The sequence below is a fragment of the Notamacropus eugenii genome, chromosome 1 (assembly GCF_028372415.1).
Source record: "Notamacropus eugenii isolate mMacEug1 chromosome 1, mMacEug1.pri_v2, whole genome shotgun sequence".
NCBI classification, from domain to species: domain Eukaryota; kingdom Metazoa; phylum Chordata; class Mammalia; order Diprotodontia; family Macropodidae; genus Notamacropus; species Notamacropus eugenii.
Window position 1 is genome coordinate 165,436,403 of NC_092872.1, and position 22,838 is coordinate 165,459,240.

Consider the following 22,838-nt stretch of genomic DNA (forward strand, 5'->3'; position numbering starts at 1 on the left):
TTCTGCCTGTACACACTCAACATTAGATAAAGAGAATACTGTCTTCCAAACATAGCCTCTTATGGGAATTTTCCCTTAAAAAACCTACCCTTACAGTACAATACTATGAAAGCATAAATAATTCTCTGCCTGCGATTGCTTCTTTGTTTTATCAATCACCACGGCTACCATGATTTCCCTCTGTCACATGATTGCTATATTTTACATGATGTTTCACTTGATGAAGTAGTCCTTTGGATTTTCGCGGGCCACCTTGTATTTTGTTAGTGTGTGGTGTCCCAAGGTTCTAACTACTCCAGTCCCCCATGGAATATTTTCATTATTGTTGATGACTAACAGCTTGTGAGTTTCTTTGGTGTGCATACTTTAGCTGCATGCTGTTTATTCCATTGGATCATCTATGTTCACTGTCAGAAAACAATCAGAGGTGAAAGAAAGGAAACAGATACAGAATCCAAATTGTACACATGTGGTTTTGAGACAACTGAGGGGGGGAGATAAAGCTGGAATCAAGATGAAGACAAAAGATGGAGGGAAGGTCAAAAGAAAGCAGGAAAATATTCATCCTTTAGTACAGTCTCTTGGGAAGATCATCTCTGACCCTTCAATTAAACTAAGTTACCCATAAATCCCTCCCCGCCTTTTTGGTTGTGATATGGAACAGAGGCAGAATTTGAACACAGACTGCATTACATTAGCACTGTACTAGCAAGCAGCTGGCTTTGACAAGTTTCCCCAGTTCTGCGTCATAGCCATGGTTCATATGGCCTCAAACCCAAGCCTAGCAAATACTTCCCCAAAGGCGCAAATACTGGAATCATCTTTGGTGAATAAACAGGATATGACACACTCTACAACTTCTATCCACAAGCACATGTAAGAAGTGAGAACATGAATCTCTTTTAAGGTCAGAGACAAAATAAAATGACAACTTTAACAGAGTGTGTGTGTGTGTGTGTGTGTGTGTGTGTGTGTGTGTGTGTGTAATATACCACAGGAGAGCTGTCAAAAAGGCATACCTTGAAGGTTGACAGGTTTGACATTTGACATCCTCTCACTCGTTGACAATGACACTTTTCTATCTGAAGGGATGTCCCTCCTGGATAGAAACGAAACTATCTTTACTACAATGGTAGAAGAGTGGCAAGCAATGAAGGGCCCCATGCCACTGTGGCCTGATAATTATACCACAAGAGGTTACAAATATGCTCACATACAGGATGCTATTCTGCCAGACTGGTCAGGCCATAGTCCAGAGAAAGTGCTGACACAATCTGGTTAACTGAACTGTATTTACATGAAGATTATTGACCTTGTTGATGGTAAAATGAACTACAGGGCTTAGTGGGACTGAAAAATTCAAAGGGTCATTTATGTGTACTTGAAGTCTCTCCCCTCTGGTTTCCAAGCTGTGACTATTGCTATCAGAGTCTATCATATTGAATGACCTTGCCTCATTCTTTCAAGGTGGCACATTTTCACTTAGTCTAGTAGTGATAAAATCAATAGAAACTAGGGCCACTAAACCATAAACGAAAATTTCTAAAGGCCACATATTGACTTAGAAAACCAAAATATTGACATTTTCTGTGTTCTATTATATTTTTAATTATTTTGTAAAATATTTCCCAATTACATTTTTATCTGGTTGGGGCCACACTTTTGTGTGTTGCTGAAGGTCAACTACATGTTTGGCACCATGGAAACAGACTGTAGTATAAAGAAAAATACCAAATATATTTTTGCAGCTTAGGCATTGAGTTAGATTTTGGAGTTCATGGGCATGAAAAGAAGATGGAGAATGGTTTGATAGATTAAAAAATTGCTTAATGATAAATTATGTTAGGATCCCTAGAGGAAAAGCAAGAGAGAAAGCTACTAGAATGTGGTTGAGTCACTGTTTTGGGGAAAGAGGTTGAAGCTAAAATTACAAAATAATTTAAAGTAGTCTGAAAGAAGATTTCCTCATTCTGAACAAGTATCTATAACAAGGTCCAAAGAAGGAGCTATAAATTGTAGTAAATGTTTGCAAATCACTGCTGCCACTGTTCACCAGAGGACAGATATTATAATGAAAAGGATGGTAGACTATTCATTGTTTCATTGAGCAACACGTATGCAGAGCAGTGGTCTTTCAGTAGGATCAAGTTCTAGTGTAAGGATTATATACCTGCTATGGCGATTGTGATGGCCAGTAACTAGATGGCATAACCGTTCTTAGCCTCAGTTTCCTTATCCATAACATGAAGAAGTTAGACTACATGACCGCTAAGGCTCCTTTCCAACCTAAAACTAAGATCCTATAATCCAACTAAGATGGATGATCTCTAAGGTAAGTCTGAAATCCTCTAATTATGAAATAGTTGCTTTCCTGTTTCCTAAACAGGTATTTCCTAAGTACCTGCTGAGTATTTAGAATATTGAATTATCAATTGCATAATTCACTTAATAATTTACATAAACATAAACAGTCCTTTCTTAGCTTCAGTCCAAAGGCACTAATGGTAAATATAATTATCAACAAAAGTTGACCTAATTACCTACCTGTTTTCTCCTTTCTGGGTACTAGTTACTACCTTACACTTTCCTGGCAGTTATGTTCTCTCTCTCCAATTTCTAGCTTCATTGAAATGAATTGAATTCAGTTGATATTTATTGAGTAACTACCAATGTGCAAGTCACTAGGCTAGGCTGTGGCAAGGGAGAGTAAAAAGATCAGTGAAGCATGGTACCTGCCCTCAAGCAGCAAAACAAACCAAAAAATCAGTGTATGATGTGTTAGAAGTAAAGCATGTCCTTAATAAGATTTTGTTGAATTGAAAGAAGACATGTACATCAGAGGAAATGCAACCACCATCCTCATTATTAAAGAGTTCTTTTTAGATAACTACACACACACACACATGCACGCACACACACACACACGTGCACACACGCACACACACACATGCTCTGTTTATTGTACAAAGCTTTTGCATACTTTCTTACTATTCTTGAGTTGGATAGACCTTCTGCAGTCCTTGGACTGATTGACAAACTTCATTACGCTTTGCTGATGGCTTTTTTTTGCTGTTGCTTTTTTCTTTTTAACTTTCTGATTTACATTTTATCTCTATATGTCATTTTCTTGTTCTTCTTTGGTCAAGTGACAGGTGGAAAAAAGAGCAATAATTTTACCAAATCATCTACTTATTCCCAAAGGGAACAGGGAGCACAAGTCTTCTCATCCCCCAGTCTCTGGATAACAAAAAGCTTTTTAGAACAAATTCTTATTAATCATACAGAGAAAATAAAAATATAGAGATCCAGTTATACAACAGTGTTCATTTTCCATATTTATACTGTGTTTCAAATGTTCAAGCCACTTAGCAGAGTACCTTCATAATCATTGGACCCTACTGACAGGGAGCCATCTAATCAATGTGACCTTGCATTTTTCTAGAATTACCTGGGTAATCAAAGCATGGATGCCATCCTCTCAGTAGTAATTCAGATCCTGAGGAAATGCTACCCCAAATGTTCGCTGCCCTTGCCCACAGCAAGTAGCTGCTATTCCTTCTCTGTTCCTGGGGGCATGAGCTCTGGATCATCATCCACTGTAAATGAAGGTAAGTTAAATGGATAGTGAAGATCTTCAGGGTTTTCCATGTGTTAATATCTTTCTCCTATACTTTCGCTTTGTATATGGTCTCTGGCCCAGAGAATTAGAGTTGAAGGATGAAACAAGTGACTCCTTTTATTGGTCAAGATAATTTAGTCCATAGGCAAAGCAAAGATAGTTCTGAACTAAAAATTTTAAAAAGCATTTTAATGGATATGTTATATCACTGTTATTGGCTCTTTCCCTTTCCTTCACTGGTACAGACCACAACCTATCTGAAACTCTTCTATATTTTAGGTTAAAATTCAAAACTCTTTTGAGTTTTCCTCATTAGTTACTATTTTTCTGCTTATTTGGAAAGGTCATAAAAATCTCAAGCATACCCAAGGATATGGATTTGTACACAGACATTTGAGCTGATTTGAAATCTCTTCCAAATTCTCTGATATAATACCTTACAATGCTGTTTTGTAGTGACATGAAATCACTGAAAAGGTTATCTTGAAGTGGACTTTCTAGGTGAGAATGATTTGTCTTTTAAGAGTTTAGCCTTTTGCTATATCTGACTCTCCTGGAAAATCTCTGATTTAATTTTTAGAAGATTCCAGTGATTCTTTTTCCTATTCCAACTTTCATGGAACTCTTTTATCTTAAATTATTTTAGACATAGTTTACCTGTATCCTGTCTGCTGATTCATTTCGTCTTTTCATCTGTAAAATGAGGAAGTAGGAGTAGGTGACTTTTAAGGGACTTTCCTGCTTTAACATTTTATAGTTTGATGTCCTAAGTATTTCTAAGGTTTTGAGAATATTCCATAGTTTTGTTACAGACAGGATGATCATAACATGATAGACTGAGATTTGGAGGGGACCTTAGAAGTCATCTAGTTCAACCCTCTCATTTTACAGATTAGGAAAATGAGGTCCAGCATGGCTAAATGATTTACTCAAGGTCATACAGGTGATTAAAAAGAAGAGTCAGGAAATAAACTTGGACATGTGATTCACATGCAACAATCTATTGTACATTGCAAAGGGCCATAAATCTCAGTGTATAGACAGGCCTTGATGTGAGAATGCCAGGAAGAATACTGAGAAAGAGATAGTCTTGCCTTCTTCTCAGACAAGGACAGAGAGATTTGGTACTTTGTTTTCTGTTGGATTTGGACTCTGTTTAGTAGCTGATTAAAGGCCCTGTTTTCAGGTTGCAGGGTACACTTACTTGTGCATAAATAAATGAGGGTTAGTGCGGTTTTTGGGATGAGAATGAGGGGATACAGACGTATAGAAAGATCGCTTAATTATGTGAAGAAAGAATGCCAACATTCTACGAAAGCTAAAATCCAGAGGGAGATGAAAATCATTGACCCTTTTCACTTCTTTCCTCTGTAGACGATTTTGAAGAGGATAGTGAGGAAGAGGAGGACAAAGACTCCGATTCTGAAGAAACAAAGGAGGAAGTAAGTATACTGATCTCCGGTTTGAATGATTCTCTTTTTGTATATTGCAAAGGGAGGCACAGTCTTTGCAAGAAAAGTCAGATTTCTGCTCATCCAAGTCATAGGCTGCGTCACAGAAGGCAGCTTAGTGCTGTTGGCTAAAGCTGAGCAACGCTGGTATTTTTCAAATACCTTGAAATGCCTGGCGAAATGTCACAATGGAACAACAAAAGCCATCCAATTGGTACGATGGTACCCAGGCTCTATCAGACTAGAGAACAAGGGCTTGAGTCTCCAGTAGACACTTAACCATGGCATAGTGTTTTAAATAATTTTACTAACATTTAGTTTGAAAATAGTTTTTAATTACTTAAACTACCATTTAACGCATTGGACATTAAGTAGATATATCCAACACAAGCAAAGAAGGCAAAGGTGAAATCAACTTGGTACTCAGGGTCGCCCTTTCCTAACAGTATCTGTTATTCTTAAATATGCCATTCTGCTTTATCCTCTACCTGGTATTGTCCCACAGTGGGCTACCTCTAGATGTGGCAACTCTGAAGGTAAAATGTACAATTGTTTTTCATTTTCCAACTCAGAGAATGGACTCAGGCAAATTCCCTACATTCAATCTGCCTTAATAATATCACCTGCAAAATAAAGAAATGAAGCATGTACTACCTCATGAAATTCTTGGGGGGGGGGGGGAAACGTGATGAAATCCTTGCAAGGAACTTTTCCATAAGTTCTCCATAAATGTATCATAACCATCACTCACCTGGCTAACACTGGTGGCAGACATCTAGAGCAACGCCTCAGTGCAATGACACTGGGTTTAAACTGCTATTGACACCCCTGTATTCTCAGGGTTTTGTTGATAAATAGAATCATTTCTGAAGTCATCAGGAGCAAATTGGTTCTTTACTGTGGTTTGGCGGTGCATGCCAATGGAGTGCGTGCTGAATTATTTGAATAACGCTGAGCTACAGCAACCATTCATCAATGCCACTCCCTAGCTCGCCTCCTGCTCGCTCTTCAGTAACTGAATGCTTGACACTGGGTGTCATTCCCCTCTTGTATCTGATAGGGAGGGACAAGTAGTGCGTCAATGCATGGCTGCATTCTGCATCGTGAATGTTTCAGATGGTATCCCGAGCTCCTGCTTTGCAGATAACTGCAGGAGAAACTTAAAAAAAATAAAATAAACAAAAACCAGCTGGGAAATAAGCACAAGACAAATTGGTGCAGGAAATAAAAGCTATTCATCAACATGTGCCAAGCAAAATAGCAGATGAGATTTCTATGCATGAACATGACCACCAGAGAAATGAAAGTTTTTGTTGTTTGCCTATGTGGCATAACCCCCTACTAAATTGTAAACTTCATGAGGCCAGAAACTGTATCTTATCTTTAACTTTGTTTCTCCCTCAGTGACTTGCACAGTTCTCTGCAGAGTAGATGATTAATTTGTTTGATGAATGAATGAAAGAATGCCAGAAATCAGAGCTAAATTGATTCTAGGGTGGGGTACATTCAGGTAAGGCAGAGGACCAGAAGACTAGATTTTTCTCAGTGGAACCAAAAGCTGTATCTCCTTGGAGGTGCCTGTAAGAAATATGGACTGCAGGACAAGGAGCCAAGGAAACCTTAATTCTGATCACAGCAATAAACCTGACTCTTTGTATGGTGACTCTGTGCCTTGGCTTCCATTTCTTGGAAAGCTGTAATAATCATTTTGATCTGTTTTTCTTGGGAAGGTTAAGTAGCCTATATCTATGTAGTGCTTCTAAAATAGAAAGTCAAGTAGTGCACTCAGAAAGTACACATGTTCTGGGGATGTGACTGAGTACCTTATGATATGTGCAGCATAGGAACCAAGGTCCTATAGAGACAGAAATGCAGACAGAAATTGTATGTTTGGCAGGTAGTCAGACCTATCCTTTTCTTCTTTCTCTCCTATCTGTCCTCTCTGAATAGGTACATGTGACAGAAGGTGCTGTTTAGTGTCAAAATTAGTCAATATATTGGTAGCTGAGACAGGCATGGCTCTGAGACAATTCTTTATTGCGGACCCTCATTTATAAAATTGTTTTAAATTCTTTATTTTAGGGAAAAGGTAATGATCTGTTTTTTTTTCATTTCATGTGAAATTGGCCCTCAAAGATTCATTCAGAAATTCCAGTTGATCCTAAACTTTCTTTGCTAAACAAATATTACAAGCTGCTTTAGCCTACAATTTTTAACTCATTGTCCCTCCACAGGTATTTCCTAAAGTTGAAACTTTCTTTTTATTGACGTATCTGAATACTATGGACAATATGCTTTGGAAGCCTTAAAGCACTATAGAAAGTAAATTTTTTTTCAATAATATGCATGTTTGTTGGGGTCAACTAGATATCTATTTCAGGGTTATCCAAACTAGGCTTAGGACTTCAAGGAATATAGACAAATTTTCACACTAAGTTCAGGACAATAGCTACAGTGTTTACAAAAAAATATCCAAATTGTCTAGATACGTTCACTCATACATGAAGAGTATAAGAATTTCAGCGCAACACTGACCAACCACAATTCCAGAGGAGTCATGATGAGATAAGCTGCCTACCTTGAGATAGAGAGCTAATAGCCTAAGCGCATTGAAGCATATTTTCTTTCTTTCTTTCTTTTTCCAACATGACTAATTTGGAAATTTGTTTTACATGACTACATATATTTGTAAATTTTTTTTGCCTCCTCAGTAGGTGAATGGAGGGAGGAGGGAGAAAGATGATTTGGAACCAAAAATAAAATAAAATCGAATGTAGAAAAGAATGTAAGTATACAACTTTGGTCCACTTTTTTGCCACCTGCGAGATGCACATCTTTTATTCAGGAAAATGAGGCTATCTATATAACTGCACCTAGATTTGCCACTGTATACAGTTCCCAGACTCTAGAGGTTGTAAGGTTTTGTATCGTTAAACAAAGAAAGCCAAAGTATCTTACAAACACATTAGTTTAGGGTGGGTCAGCTTGGGTTAAATACAGGAGGTGGAGCTCATGGATACTCACTCATCAGTCACTCTGACTGTTTCTATTTTCATGACTTCTTCTCCTGGGCAAAAAGAACATGGTCTGCCCAACCTGCCACTTGGGCATTCATTCAGAGGCTCTAGCCATCACATTCTATAGGCTTTTGAATTCTATTTCCTTTTTTTCCTTTATTTGAATAGCTAACCCTCCTAGAATTGATCAATATATTTCAGTTTCCTTTGTGGAACCTACTGTCTGTTGTTCTGGGTCAGTCTGACAGGAGCTTAATGCAACTGACAATTTCTGTTTATATTCTTATCAATACCTTCTATTTCTTTGCCCATATTGGAGAGAGAGAGAGAGAGAGAGAGAGAGAGAGAGAGAGAGAGAGAGAGAGAGAGAGAGAGAGAGAGAGAGAGAGGAGAAAGAGAGAGAGAGAGAGAAAGAGAGAGAGAAAGAGAGAGAGAGAGAGAGAGAGAGAGAGAGGAGAGAGAGAGAGAGAGAGAGAGAGAGAGTCTTTCCTCATTGAACTATCATCAACATGACTAAACAGTTCATATTCTAGAAGGCAGCTAAGTGGCACAGTGGGTACAGTGCTAGGCTTAGAGTCAGGAAGTAATGCGTCAAACACTCAACTAGTTTTATGATACTAGGCAAGTTGCTTACTCTCTGCTTCAGTTTCATCATCTGTAAAATGGAAAGAATAATAACACCTACCTTCCAGGGTTGTTAAAAGGATCACATGATATAATATTTGTAAATATTATATATATAATATATAATAAATAATAAATATATATTTATTACAGATGACATATCCCAGAGTATCTGGCACATAGTAAATGCTTAAGAAATGTTTCCTTCCTTCCTTCCTTCCTTCCTTCCTTCCTTCCTTCCTTCCTTCCTTCCTTCCTTCCTTCCTTCCTTCTCTCCCTCCTTCCTTCCTTCCCTCCTTCCCCCTCCCTCTTTTATTCTTTCCATTTACCTTCTGAGCACGTGTCCATAGGCTTCACTATACTATCAAAAATATCCTTGACATACACAAAAAAGTTAAGAACCATGACCTAACCATTTATTCACAGAGTCATCCTTAAGGAGGTTAGGGGAGAATAGGGTGAAATAATGAGATTTGCTGTGAAAACAGATAATTTTCACAGATGAAGAAACTGAGGTCCAGACAGGTTGTCATTTAGCCAAAGTCAAAAAGGCATTAAAGTGGTACAGCCAGTCTACAAAACAACCTCTGACTATAAGCATGACACTTTTGCCACCATACCATGCTTCTTTTAGGTCTGCTACATCTATCTCCTCATCCATAAAATTATCTTTAGGAAAACCTCGTGGTGGTCTACATGAAATTTGCTAGAAAAAAAGTAGTCAAGTAGATTAGGAAGGGAAAGAAGATAGTAGGGAAAAGGCAAAGGGTACTGATTTTCTTCCCCTACCCCAAAACATTAGCTTTGCATATTTCTTAGATTTAGAGGTATGGTAGACCCCAAAGATTCCCTTTTTTCTTTTTTACTTTCTTTCCCCCATTTGATGATTTGTTTTAATGTTTGTATTTTTAAATTTTGAGTTTCAGAATTTTCTTTTTTTCTTAATTATCTCAATATACAGACTCTTCACTTATATTATTATTTTCCTTCTCACCTTCAATTAAATATATAATGGGAAATTTGATCTAGGAATATTTGGAGCATAAAAAGGGTTCTCAGGCTAGCTTCCAACGTAATTAAAGGATTGTAGATGAAATATTTATCAGGGAAAATGCAAGATTTAGGATCACTGAAGAATTTTGGCCCTTGAGTCAGTGGAACTTGAATTTAAATGTGACCTCAGACACTCACAAACTGTGTGACTCTGGCCAAGTCACTTAAATCTCTTTGCCTCTGTTTCCTCATCTGTAAAATGAGCTACAGAAAGAAACCACTCCAGTATCTTTGTTAAGAAAGCCCCAAAATGGAGTCATGGAGAGCTGGATAAATTGAAACAACCCACCAACAAAATGATCCTACTAGGGTTGGGGATAAGCATTAAAATTTTGCAATTGTGAAGAATACTTAGCAAGTTTGCACCAGTACCTATACTTGTGGTCTCCTTAATTGTGCTGTATTTATTTTTAAAGGATGATGACTTGGAAACAGATTTGAAAAAACTTACCTCAAAACCAGTGCTTAGCTGGACAGAAGAGGAGCTGAAACAGTATGAGGCAATGTGTCATGAACTCTTTCATAATTTCCAGGTATGTATGTGACTGTGTTGGGGATGGGAGGGCCATTGCATACCTATGATATATCATTATATAGAGGACACTGAAGGCCAAACAGAGGTTACAGATGGGAATTATTGATCATCATTAGCAATCTGTTTCTGGGATTCCTAGCATCTTATTGAGATAAAGTTAGGTGGCAAGTGGAAATTCTGGAAAGATCAATTTTAAAGGATGGAAAGATTACAAATATGAAAGTGCTTCTGAATATGGAGAAAAGAAACAAGCTCCCACAATTTCTTTATCTACTGGCAGTACAACTGATTATTTATAGCATAGGAGAATCTTAATCCTATAGTTAAAATAACAAAAGTTTGGGTAAACCAGCCATTCAACTTAGATGTTTCCTTGAGGTCCCTTTTATCTCTTTGCTCTGGAAAACTCTGGTGAGACCATTGTCTATAATCCATGGCAGCAACTGCAGCATTTTGCAAGTTCATCTGTGAAAGTCCTTCATGATTATTGACCTCCACTTCTGCCTTCCAATTCTTTTCAATGCAGAGTGGGTCACTTAATGCCAGGAACTGGTCCAATATGGAGTCTTTCCATTTCATCCCGAACATACTTTGACCAGTATGTGGAACTTCAGTTGTTGCCAACTCATTCCTAACTAGATGGAAGATTCTTCTGCCCAGGAATTTAAGTCATTCCCTGAAGTTATTGGAGATTTTATGAAACTTTATTTTAGACCTATTAACTATCACAGTCTGCTATAACATTCCCTAAGCACAATATACTTTTTCTCACAGTGGCCAATAAAGTAGTAACATACTTTGAGATATGGTTGGAATTGGAGAAAATTAGGAATGAAGTAGTGGTAGAATGTTATGTATGAAAGCAGTAATCTCCACCCACCCTACTTAAGGCTATCTTCCATTTAATTAAATATCAGAGCATATGATTTTTGCCCTGTTTTTAGTCAAAGATTGATCCTTTAGATATCCCTGCTTAATTCATGAATTTAGTCCAGACCCTAAGAGTTGATTAAGTTCTTTGCTAATGGGGAGGTTTCAGCATATTTCATTTTTAAAATAATTTGGCATAGCTTTTAAAATTACCTGCTGATTGGTCAGAAGAAGAGCTGGAACAATATGAAATACCATATTTTGAACCTTCCCATCATTTGCCCAAAAGTTTTCAAAGATCTCTGCTATGTCTAATAAACTGAAGATGGTGGCACAGTTAATATTCTTTTATTTTCCTTTGATATGTTTCCTCATCTGAAGATATGCAAAAGATCTGTGATTTGGCAACGTAGGGAGCTCCTAGAGTGGTGGTTGTGTGGTAGTGATGGTGGTGGTGGTGATGATAGTGGGAGGTGGAGTTGGAAAAGAGACCCTCTGAAGTCTCCTCTACCTCTTGAGCTATGATTGGGGATCTTCCTTCAGCACTAAAGATTACAGTTCATGTATGACTTGCTAGAGAAGTCTTAAGGAGTTAATTGAAGCACTTAGAGGCTAAATGAGTTGTTCAGTGGCATGCAGATAGTATATGGGATAGGTGGGATTTCAACCCAGTTCATCCTTCCCTTTTAAGGATGCTTTGCAGTTATGCTATCTGTGTCAGGTATATTATTTTTCTATATGTTATTCATGATCGTGTATATACATATGTATGCACATGCATACATATGCACACACATGCACACACACACACACACACATATATATATACAGAGAGAGAGAGAGAGAGAGAGAGAGAGATTGATTAATATGTTCTCTTCTCAATCAGAATATAAGCTACTTAAGAGCAGGGGCTTTTTTCCCCCATTTCTTTATATTACTGGTGCTTATTAAAGTACTTGGCACATAGCATATGCTTAATAACTATACGTTGATTGATTTTGATTCTAAACTCAGTCTTCTATCTGCTATGTTAAACTACCTCTATAATAAGGAATAATGACATAGACTCTTCTTTATTTAAATCTGAAGGAACTTGAGTCCAAATCTGGAAATGAGTTGAACTCTGAAGAGGATCCAGGAACCCATCAGTGCACCTCCTTTTGCCATATTCCTACTCAGACATTCTCAAAGAGGCATTGCCAAAAGAGGGACCAAAGTCCCTGGGGGCCAGAAATAGGGGGCACAAATTTCCAGAACCCTCCTCTGAAGCAGATGAAGATAATGAAGTCCACTGGGGATATAACTTATGAAGAGGGGGATCCTAGCAAAACAGGTCCATATCTATCATCAAATGATCAAGAAGAAGATTCCTTCAGGAGGGAAGAATCCAATACCCAGGCATCCTTCAAAGAGCCTCCCTGGGGTGCAGGAGTGTGTTCCTGTCCAAATAAGAATTCTTTCCTTTCCAGTCCTATCAGGATTGGTGAAGCCTCAGAAACTATGTCTAAGCTTCTAGAGAGGCATCCCATGGATATTCCCTTCCACAATCCCTATACTTATATAGCCAAAGCTGAAGTAACCAAATCCGTGCCAGACTTCAAGGTATTAGCATTTCCAGATGTCTGGGGTCATCACTCACCACCATTTTCCCAATCTATGTTGGAACGTAAATGTGGAATTCAAAGGTGATGCTACTTTTGTTGTTGTTGTTGTTGTTTTTACCTAGTAATTTTTGGGGTTTTCTGAATAAAATTCACAGTCCATGCATTTATGGGACAGTACTTTATTGTAGCACCTATGTTCTACACAAGGGATACAGTTAAGAAAACAGAAATATCCTGAAATCTTGGGGTCTAATTTCTCATTTTAACCTGCTATGCTAACATACAGATAATCATAATCAAATGGATCATCCCTCCTCTTTTCCACACTCACCAATGCCATCTGTATAATATTAATACTTTGGAGTGACTTTATTGACTTTAGGGAGAAATCTGCAAATTCTTTTTTTAAAATTTAATTTAATTTTTATTAATTAATTAATTTTTAGTTTTCAACTTTCACTGCCACAAGATTTTGAGTTCCAAATTTTCTCCCCATCTCTCTCCTCTGCCCACACCAAGATAGTGTGCATTCTGATTTCCCCTTTCTTCAATCTGCCCTCCTTTCTCTCATGCCCCTCCCATCTCTTAGTCCCATCCCCTCTATTTTCTTGTAGGGTAAAATAGAATTCTTTATCACCCAGTCTGTATGTCTTTTTGTCCAGTTGCATGTAAAAACAATTTTTAACATTCATTTTTAAAACTTTGAGTTCCAACTTCTCTCCCTTCCTTCCCCCTCATCCATCTCCACTGAGAAGGCAAGTAATTTGATATAGGTTATGCATGTATAATTATACAAAATACTTCCATAACAGTCATGTTGTGAAAGACTAACTATATTTCCCTCAGTTGTCCTGCTCCATGTTTATTCTGTTCTCACTTTTAACCCTGTCTCTCCTGAAAAGTATTTAGTTCTAATTACCTCCTCCTCCCACTTGTCCTCCCTCCAATAATTTCCCCATCCCCCACTTATCCCCTTTCCCCCTACTTTCCTGTAGTGTAAGATAGATTTTCATTCCAAATTGAGTGGGCATGTTATTCCCTCCTTAAGCCAAATCTGATGAGAGTAAGGTTCACTCTTTCTTTCTCACCTCCCCCCCTTCCCCTCCATTGAAAAAAATTTTTCTTGTCTCTTTTATGTGAGAGATAATTTACCCCATTCTATTTCTCCCTTTCTCCTCCCAATATATTCCTCTCTCACACCTTACTTTTATTTTTAAGACATCATTTCTTCATATTCAACTCATCTTGTGCCCTCCCTATATATGTATATAATCCTTCCAACTACCCTAATACTGAAAAAAGTCTCAAGAGTTACAAATATTATCTTTCCATGTAGGAATGCAAACAGTTCAACTTTAGTAAATCTCTTACGATTTCTCTTTCCTGTTTATCTTTTCATGCTTCTCTTGATTCTTGTGTTTGAAAATTAAATTTTCTATTCAGCTCTGGTCTTTTCATCAAGAATGCTTGAAAGTCCTCTATTTCATTGAATGACCATTCCACCTCCCTGAAGTATTATGTGTGGTTTTGCTGTGTAGGTGATTATTGATTTTAATCCTAGCTCCTCTGACTTTTGGAATGTCATATTCCAAGCCCTGTGGTCCCTTAATATGGAAGTTGCTAGGTCTTGTTTTATCCTGATTGTGTTTCCACAGTACTCGAATTGTTTCTCTCTGGCTACTTCAATATTTTCTCCTTGACCTGGAATCTCTGGAATTTGGCTACAGTATTACTAAGATTTTTCCTTTTGGGATATCTTTCAGCAGGTCATGGGTGGAATCTTTCAATATCTATTTTACCCTCTGGTTCTAGAATATCAGGGCAATTTTCCTTGATAATTTCTTGAAAGATGATGTTGAGGCTCTTTTTTTTGATCATGGCTTTCAGGTAGTCCAATAATTTTTAAATTGTCTCCCCTAGATCTATTTTCTAGGCCAATTGTTTTTCCAGTGAGATATTTCATATTGTTTGCTGTTTTTCATTCCTTTGATTGTGTTTTATAATTTCTTGATTTTTCATAAAGTCACTAGCTTTGCTCTCCTCCATTCTAATCTTTAAGGAATTATTTTCTTCAAGGAGCTTTTGGACCTCCTTTTCCACCTGGACAATTCTGCTTTTTAAGGCATTCTTCTCCTCATTGACTTTTTGGATCTCTTTTGCCATTTGGGTTAGTGTGTTTTTTAAGGTGTTATTTTCTTCAGCATTTTTAAGTCCCTTTTAGCAAACAGTTGACTCATTTTTGTCATAATTTTCTTGCATCACTCTTATTTCTCTTCCCAATTTTTCCTCTCCTTCTTTTATTTGATTTTCAAAATCCTTTTTGAGCTCTTCCATGTTCTGAGACCAATTCATATTTTTCTTAGAGGCTTTGGATGAAGTAACTTTGACTTTGTTGCCTTCTGTTTATATATTTTGATCTTCCATATCACCAAAGTGAGATTGTGTAGTCTGATTTTTTTTTCCAGTTTTGGCTCACTTCCCCAAGCTATTTACTTGACTTTTGAGCTCTTTGTCAAGGTATTTCTGTTTCCATTGTGGGTGGGAGTGTACTGTCAGCCACTTGATTTCCCCCACAATCTGTGGTCCTAGAGATCCAGAAACAGTTGCTGCCACCATCCCTGCTGCTGCTGTGGTTGCTGCAGGCTCCTCCACAGCCTCTGCATGCTGCAGCTGGGGCCAGACTATGCCACTCTCTCCAGTCTTGCTTCTTTAGTTGCCTATTGGACATCTGCAACTGAATGTCTCTGAATCCTTGAAATAGAAAATTAATGCTTGTTCCTTGGCAGGAAAGCTATGGTAATTATGGACAGCATACTAAAAAGCAGAGATATTACCTTGCCAACAAAGATCTGTATAGTCAAAGCTATGGTATTTCCAATAGTAATGTATGATTATGAGAGTTGGACTATAAAGAAGACTGGTATGCTACGGTCCATCACATCGCAAAGAGTCAAACATGACTGGATGACTGAACAACAACAACAAACAGACATCTTAGATTCAACATGACCAAAACCAAATGAATAGCTTTTCCTCCCAAACTCTATGCCCTTCTGAACATCCTTATTACTGTAGAGGGCACCATCATCCTGTCACTAACCCCAAACTCACAACTTACATGTCCTCTTTAATTCTTTACCCTTTCTCCCCACCCCACCCCCATGCAATGTATTGTCACACCCTGTTGACCTTTACCTCCAAAATATCTCTCATATACATTTTTTTTTTCTCTCCTGACACTGCTCCCACTGTGGTAGACCCTCATTTTCTCACATTGGATTGTTGCAATAGCTTGCTGATTGTTCTCTCTGCCCCAAGTCTCTCCCTACCCCAGGCCAACCTCCACTCAGTTGTCAAAGTGATTGTCGAAAAACATAGATCTGACCATGTCAACACCCCATTCAGTAAACTCCAGTAGTTCCTTATTACCTCCATCCCCATCAAAGTATACTTCAGGAGGAAACAGTATGAATTCTGCTCTCTGTGATTCTTGCTTAGAAATCTGGTGTCCCATCCCCTGGGAAGTTTCAGTTCTCCTCTGTATTTAAAACGTCTCAGCCAAAGATAACCTTGCATGAGCATGAGGCAGGGAGCTGGGGCCCTCTCTGAATTGTTCAGTGTGTACCCATTGCAGCTGCCACTGCCAGCTTTTGTTTCACTCCTTTCTGAGCCAAAGTGTTGAATGAGCTTTTTATGCCCAATGGCATCACTTTCTGGTTTTACACTTCTAAATAAAAGCTTTTTCACAGTGCATATTTCAGGACATTAAGTAATTGTTACACAGACCTTTGAAAGCTACCCTGCTCAAAAGGTCAGGTTTATGAGGTGAGTCACCCCTGGTTTACATTATTGCTGCTCTTTTCCTTACTTTCCCCAGCCCCAGTCACCATGGTATCTATAGCCTGTCTGGTCAGAGAAAGAATTTTGTTTACTTTTTTGCTGCTTGCTGGATCTTGATCACAACTAACTCCCCCTGTCCCTTCAGGCTTCTGTCTTTGTCCAATGGCAGCTGCTACAGGAAAAGGTTGATGAGTTTTTTTGTGGTGATCAGTCACTGCATCCAAACCAAGATTTATTGTGCATCTACTATGCTAGGGGCAGTTGCACATGCAAAGAAGACTAAGGTGTGCACCCTGCACTCTTGAGCTTGCAGGGTGAAAAAGAACACACACACACACACACACACACACACACACACAGGCACAGATAATGATGAACAAAAAGTGAGCTATAACAGGACATTGAGGAAGGCATAAGCATAGTAGCTCTGCACGCCAGAAGAGGCCAAGGTTACATTCATAATGGTAGATTAGGGAAAGCTTTGTAGAAGAGATGACATTTAGGATGGATGATTAAGAAAAGATAGAAATTAGATAAGCAGGGCTGGGAGGTAAAACTCTAAGGTAGAGACAAAGGTATAAACTAATGATGATTATGATGGCTGACATTTATAAAACTCCTAAAGGTTTGCAAAGCCCTTAATATATATTATCTCCTTGGATCCTTAAAACAAACCTCTGAAGTAGTTGTTATTGCTGTTTCCATTTTACAGATGAAGATGCTGAGGCTTAAAGAATATGAATGACTTGGCTGTAATTATACTGTTAAAAAAATGCCCAAGTTGAAATTCAAACCAAGATCTCCCTGACTCTAGGCCCAGTGCTCTAGCCACTATATCTTATAAGTAGTTCAATTTGATTGGAACATAGGATGGATAAGGACTTTTATGGGAGGTATGACTGAAAAAGGATTAAATTGTGCAGGCCTTTTAATGTAGGAAATCATGGAGGGTTTTTGAGCAAGAAAATGGAATATGAGGCTTGATCAGAACCATGGTTTAGGAACTTTAATCTAGTAGCAGCATATTAGCAATATGTGTGATGAACTAGAGGAAGGAGAGATTGCTGAACTAAGAGGCAATTATAATAATCTAGGCAAGAAGGAAAAAAACTAGATTAGGGAATTTGTAGTAGCAATGAGGAGAATGGAAAAGAGATATTGCACACATAGAATTTCTTAGTAATTAATTAGCTTGGCAGAAGGACAGGTGAGAAAAGGGATGAGTCAGAGACAACACTGAAGTTTCCAGTCTTGGTGGCACTGAGGACAGCGGTACTATGGACAGAAATAGAGAATTCCTGTAGGAACCGAATTTATGGGGGAGTTAATTAGTTCAATTTGGACATGTTGGTTTAGCTGGGAGAAATAAACTTCCAGGATGTACTTGAAGACTGTCCTGTCAACTACACACAACTCAAGAATAAAGGAATGAGCTAATATCAGCTCTTTTGTGGTGGTCAAGAACTGGAAATTGAGGAAATATCCACCAATTAGGGAATGGCTGAACAAGTTGTGGTATATGAATGTAATGGAATACTATTGTGCTCTAAGAAATCATGAGCAGACAGACTTCAGAAAAACCTGGAAAGACTTATATGATCTGATGCTGAGTGAAAGGAGCAGAACCAGGAGAACACTGGGCACAGTAACATCCACATGGTGATGACTGACTATGTAGACTTAGCTTTTCGCATCAATGCAAGGAACTAAAACAACTCCAAAAGACTCATGATGGAAAATGCCATCCACATCCAGATAAAGAAATATGGCATCTGAATGATGATCAAAGCATGCTATTTGCTCTCTCTCTCTCTCTTTTTTTTTTGTTTTTCTTTCTCATGGTTCCTCTCATTAGTTATAATTCTTCTATACAACCTAATGTGAAAATGTGTTTAATAAGATATGTATATGTATATGTAGAGCCTATATCAGATTGCACGCTATCGTGGAGAGGGGAAAAGGGAGGGTGGTGAAGAGAATTTAAAACTTATAGAAGTAAATGTTGGAAGCTCAAAATAAAATAATTTTAAAAAGAAAGAACTAATATCATGTCCTTGTAGGAGATAAGAGAAGAAAGCAAGGAGTTTTCTTTTCAAGATGGGGATCTTAACCACTTAATACAGGATATTGAGTGGGCTAGGTCCTATTTTTGATCCAGTCTTGCCTATCGTGGGTTGGCTACTATGCCTATTTCATCACTGAGTAATAAATGGAAGAGAGAGCCAAGGAAAAACAACATGAAAGTGAACCTGGGCTGATGGATCTGGGCCAGCAATCAGAAGGAGAAAGACTTACCTTTAGCTAAAATGAGACTAAAATGAGGAAAACTTTCACACCAGAGCAGTGCAAAAAAATATAATAATTTTCTAAATGGTGTTATATACATATCTGAAGTCAATGGGGTGGAGGGTACAGACCAGGATGTTTCATTAATAGCTTTTCAGTTTCATCAGCAAAAAAATGTTCTCAAGGCAGAAGATCTCTAGGGCACATCCCAGTTCTACTCTTGGCTGTAGACTCTGAATTTAAGATTTTTTTCTCTATTCAGGGCAAAAATATTTGAAGATGTTCAACGGTTCATCCAGCCAGACAAAGTGATGGGCAGAGTTGTCTTCAGTTTAGATGAGCCTTGGTATGTACCTTATGCATTGGTGGTGTAATGTCCTGGTTTCTATTAATGGGGATGAAAGTTAAGAAAGGGGCACTGTGTTTAGTTAACTAGTTTCTATAAAATTTAGCTAAATTGTATATATGTATATGTATATATAAACACATATGCATATATATACATACACACATATATAATGTATGCACACACACAGACACACACACACATATATATTTATATATATATTACAAATTTAGGAGCAATGAACAATCTAAGAAACAGAAAAAACTGACTATACTATTCATGAAAATGGGTTCTTAGTGTTAAAAATAAGCAATAATAATATGCATGTCTATAAATTATTTATTTTGCTTTCAGGCTCTTGCAAAGCTCTGATGCAACTGAATGTTTGAAGTTCTTCTCTGCGTTTGAGTCAGGAAACCTGCGGAAGGCCATCCAAGTGAGAGAGTGAGTAAGGGGAGATCTGTGGGGGGAAGGGTGCGACTCAGTATACAATAGCTTTGTTATTGAGGGGGGAGTTGTGCGTTTAGTATCATAGATTTAGATCAGCAAGGGACCTCCTTTTTACACATATGGAAAATGAGGTCTGGGGATATGAAGTAACTGGTGCAAGGTCAGATCAGAATCATAAACATCCTAAGGCTAAAGAAAGAGAGATTTAATATGAAATAAGAGTCTAAAATGGTATGAAATGAAAATACAGCCAAGTTGTATTATCAAAGGAATATATAAATTTAGGATTAAGAGACTGGGTTTGAGTCCCAGTTTTGCAACTAACTTACAATGAGGTCTTAGTTAAGTCACTTTACCTCTATGGGCCTTACTTTCTTGACCTAGAAAATGAAGGTAAGGGTCCCAAGATCTTTAGAAGTCTATGATTCTAAGAAATGTATTTCACCCCCTAAATGTAAAGAGAAATTGTCATTACAGCCAATATTGCTCACTAACTGGAGGCTTACCATAATGCACTCCAATATTATTCAGAACTCTAGACAACTTGAATATTTGATGGGTCTCTTGAATTTTTAACCTTTCAGGATGGAATAGAACCTTTACAGATCCTTTTGCACTGCCCTGGCTAAATAAGGAGATGATCCAGATAGTTCCTATATATGTCTGTCTGCTGGGGAATGTGATTAGAATTCTCATTCTTCAACCAGCAAGGGTGGGGAGGTCATCACATCACCTCCCAAGGTGTTAGAGGTAACTTAAGGACCTGTGGCCACATATGGTGGCACTATCTATTCTACTCTGTGTCACTGATTCCATCTCACAAAACAGCTCCTCATTACCACTGATTACTCTTGTAGGTGGTATCATCAGTTCTTTACTTCAGTATCTTTGGTCAGGTATCTGCCATCTGTCTGAAATGTTCTCCCTTCAAGATTCAGCACATGTGCCACTTCCTAAACAAGATCTATCCTTCTATCCACTAGCAGTTAGCATCCTCTCTCACAAATTACTTTGTAGTTACTTGGTAATATATTTTGTATTGACTTATCTGTGTAAATGTTGTTTTTCTTCAATACTATACAAGTTCTTTTAATTCATGAGATGAAAGCACAATTCACAAAACAAAGGTGTAGTAATGATACTTAATAACTCATGCTTATGTAATTTAATTTAAATTATGTAAATTTATAATAACTTACAATAATTACATAAATCATAATATATATTATAGATAAAATATATAAATAATAATTAAAATACTTTAAATCCTATAAGGTAAGTAATATTAATGTTACTCTTTTGTCATTAAAATTGAAGAAAGGGATGTTCATTGAAGTTAAGTGACTTATCTATGGTCAAAATCGTTTCAAACATCAGATTCAGGATTGAAACGGCGATCCATCTGGACCCTAAGCCCAGGACACTTTCCATCATCTGGAAAAAATGAATATACATAGAATCTTGATGGATAGACTGATATATTATATCCCGTTACTTATGGCTTATGATTTTTTTTCTTTTCTCTTGATTACTCTACTTCTTCTTCCCCTTCCTTCACCTATCTACAACTCCAAATAGAAAATATTTGGTCATTGAAAATGTTGGTATCTTAGAAATTTAGTCTCATGTATCTGTAGATGATTTGTAATTAGTCAATTTTGTGATAAGAGCTAAGTGTTGATAAAAATGAGGCTTTAGATTTGATCCTGTCGGCTGTCTTTGCTCTCTTCCATGGCTAATTCCACTATCATTTGAAATATTTGGATATGTAATAAAACAGTACTGTGTTCATCCTTCATTGCTGAAGAAGACCATGCCATCAGAGAAATAATGACATGACTTGCACTTGACTTTGTTTTGAGTGAGAGAGGGCTGTGCAGGTCACCAGCCTCACTTCTCCTCCAGAGCCATCTGAATCCGGTGACCAGATATTCATCGGGATGACTGGAGATGAACCAGGATGAGACAATTGGGGTTAAATGACTTGCCCAAGGTCACATAATTAGTGAGTGTTAAGTGTCTGAGGGAAGATTTGAACTCAGGTCCTCCTGACTCCTGCACTGGTGCTCTATCCACCTAGCTGCCCAATAAAACAGTAGTATTGCCATGGGGAGAGACTAGGTAAGGACATAGATGGGTCACTACAAATCTGTAACTGGTATTTGAAAAGCAAATCAAAGTACATGCCTAGATCTTGGGTCAATAGCATTCTTTGTACTAGGTGGTGAAGTGGATAAAATTTTGGACTTGAAATGAGGAAGACATAAATTGGAATCCTACCTCATGTAATTATTATCCCTGTGATCTTTGGCAAATCATTTAATTTCTCTTAGCTTCAGTTTCCTCATCTATAAAAAAGGAGGTTGGATTCTATGGTTTTGAAGGGTCCTTCTATTTCTAGATCAATGATTTTATGAGTAGCAAATACTGGGGAGTAATTATTTTGTGGTTCATATGAAAGAGATGCTAGTGTTACTAAACCAACTTTGAAGTAGACAAGGGTGAAACTACCTAGTCAAAGTTAGCAATCTTATATTATGTAGTAAGAATGGGAATGCCCACCCCCCCCATTAAGGCTGTAAGATCTGTAAGGTTTTTTAGTTCACTCTGCTGATATCACATGTTTTGCTTTCCAGGTGTGAGTATGATTTATTGATTAATGCTGATGTGAACTGTGCCCAGCATCAGCAGTGGTTCTACTTCAAGGTGAGCGGCATGAAGGCTGCTGTGCCCTACCGCTTCAATGTCATCAATTGTGAGAAGGTCAACAGCCAGTTCAATTACGGTATGAGCTTTTGGGGAAAAGGACACTCCTGTTGAGTGAAATGATCAGTGTAGCTTTCTGTGTCTTTAGACTGTGACTAAAAACATAACCTTGGTTTCAAAGAGATTTAGAGAAGGGCCATCCCTTTGGGTCACCACTTGGGTGTCAAATTAATGGCTGAGCTATGACGAACTGAGACTCTGGAGCAGAAACCAGGAAGCTCCAATACTCTCACAGATAGTCAGAGTGCCCATGTAGGGGATAACGTCAGGACTTCCCCTATCCTTTTCTTTCCCTATCATTGTCAGGTAAGTAGACGGACTCAGTTCTCTAATATTCCCAGGTCCAATAAACCATAGTGGCAAAGGCTTGCTACAAC

The 22,838-nt window shown here is 37.9% G+C and overlaps 1 protein-coding gene across 1 annotated transcript in view; it reads left to right on the plus strand.

The window, feature by feature from the left end:
• Window positions 1-22,838, plus strand: part of LOC140509776 (cytosolic carboxypeptidase 4-like) — a 45,070-nt gene that overhangs the window by 1,197 nt on the left and 21,035 nt on the right. Inside the window, exons 2-8 of the mRNA XM_072617720.1 lie at window positions 3,443-3,608; window positions 4,994-5,061; window positions 10,181-10,297; window positions 12,259-12,854; window positions 19,162-19,245; window positions 19,600-19,689; window positions 22,332-22,480. Of these exons, the coding sequence (XP_072473821.1) occupies window positions 3,443-3,608; window positions 4,994-5,061; window positions 10,181-10,297; window positions 12,259-12,854; window positions 19,162-19,245; window positions 19,600-19,689; window positions 22,332-22,480 (1,270 nt within the window). The remainder of the gene's footprint in view (window positions 1-3,442; window positions 3,609-4,993; window positions 5,062-10,180; window positions 10,298-12,258; window positions 12,855-19,161; window positions 19,246-19,599; window positions 19,690-22,331; window positions 22,481-22,838) is intronic.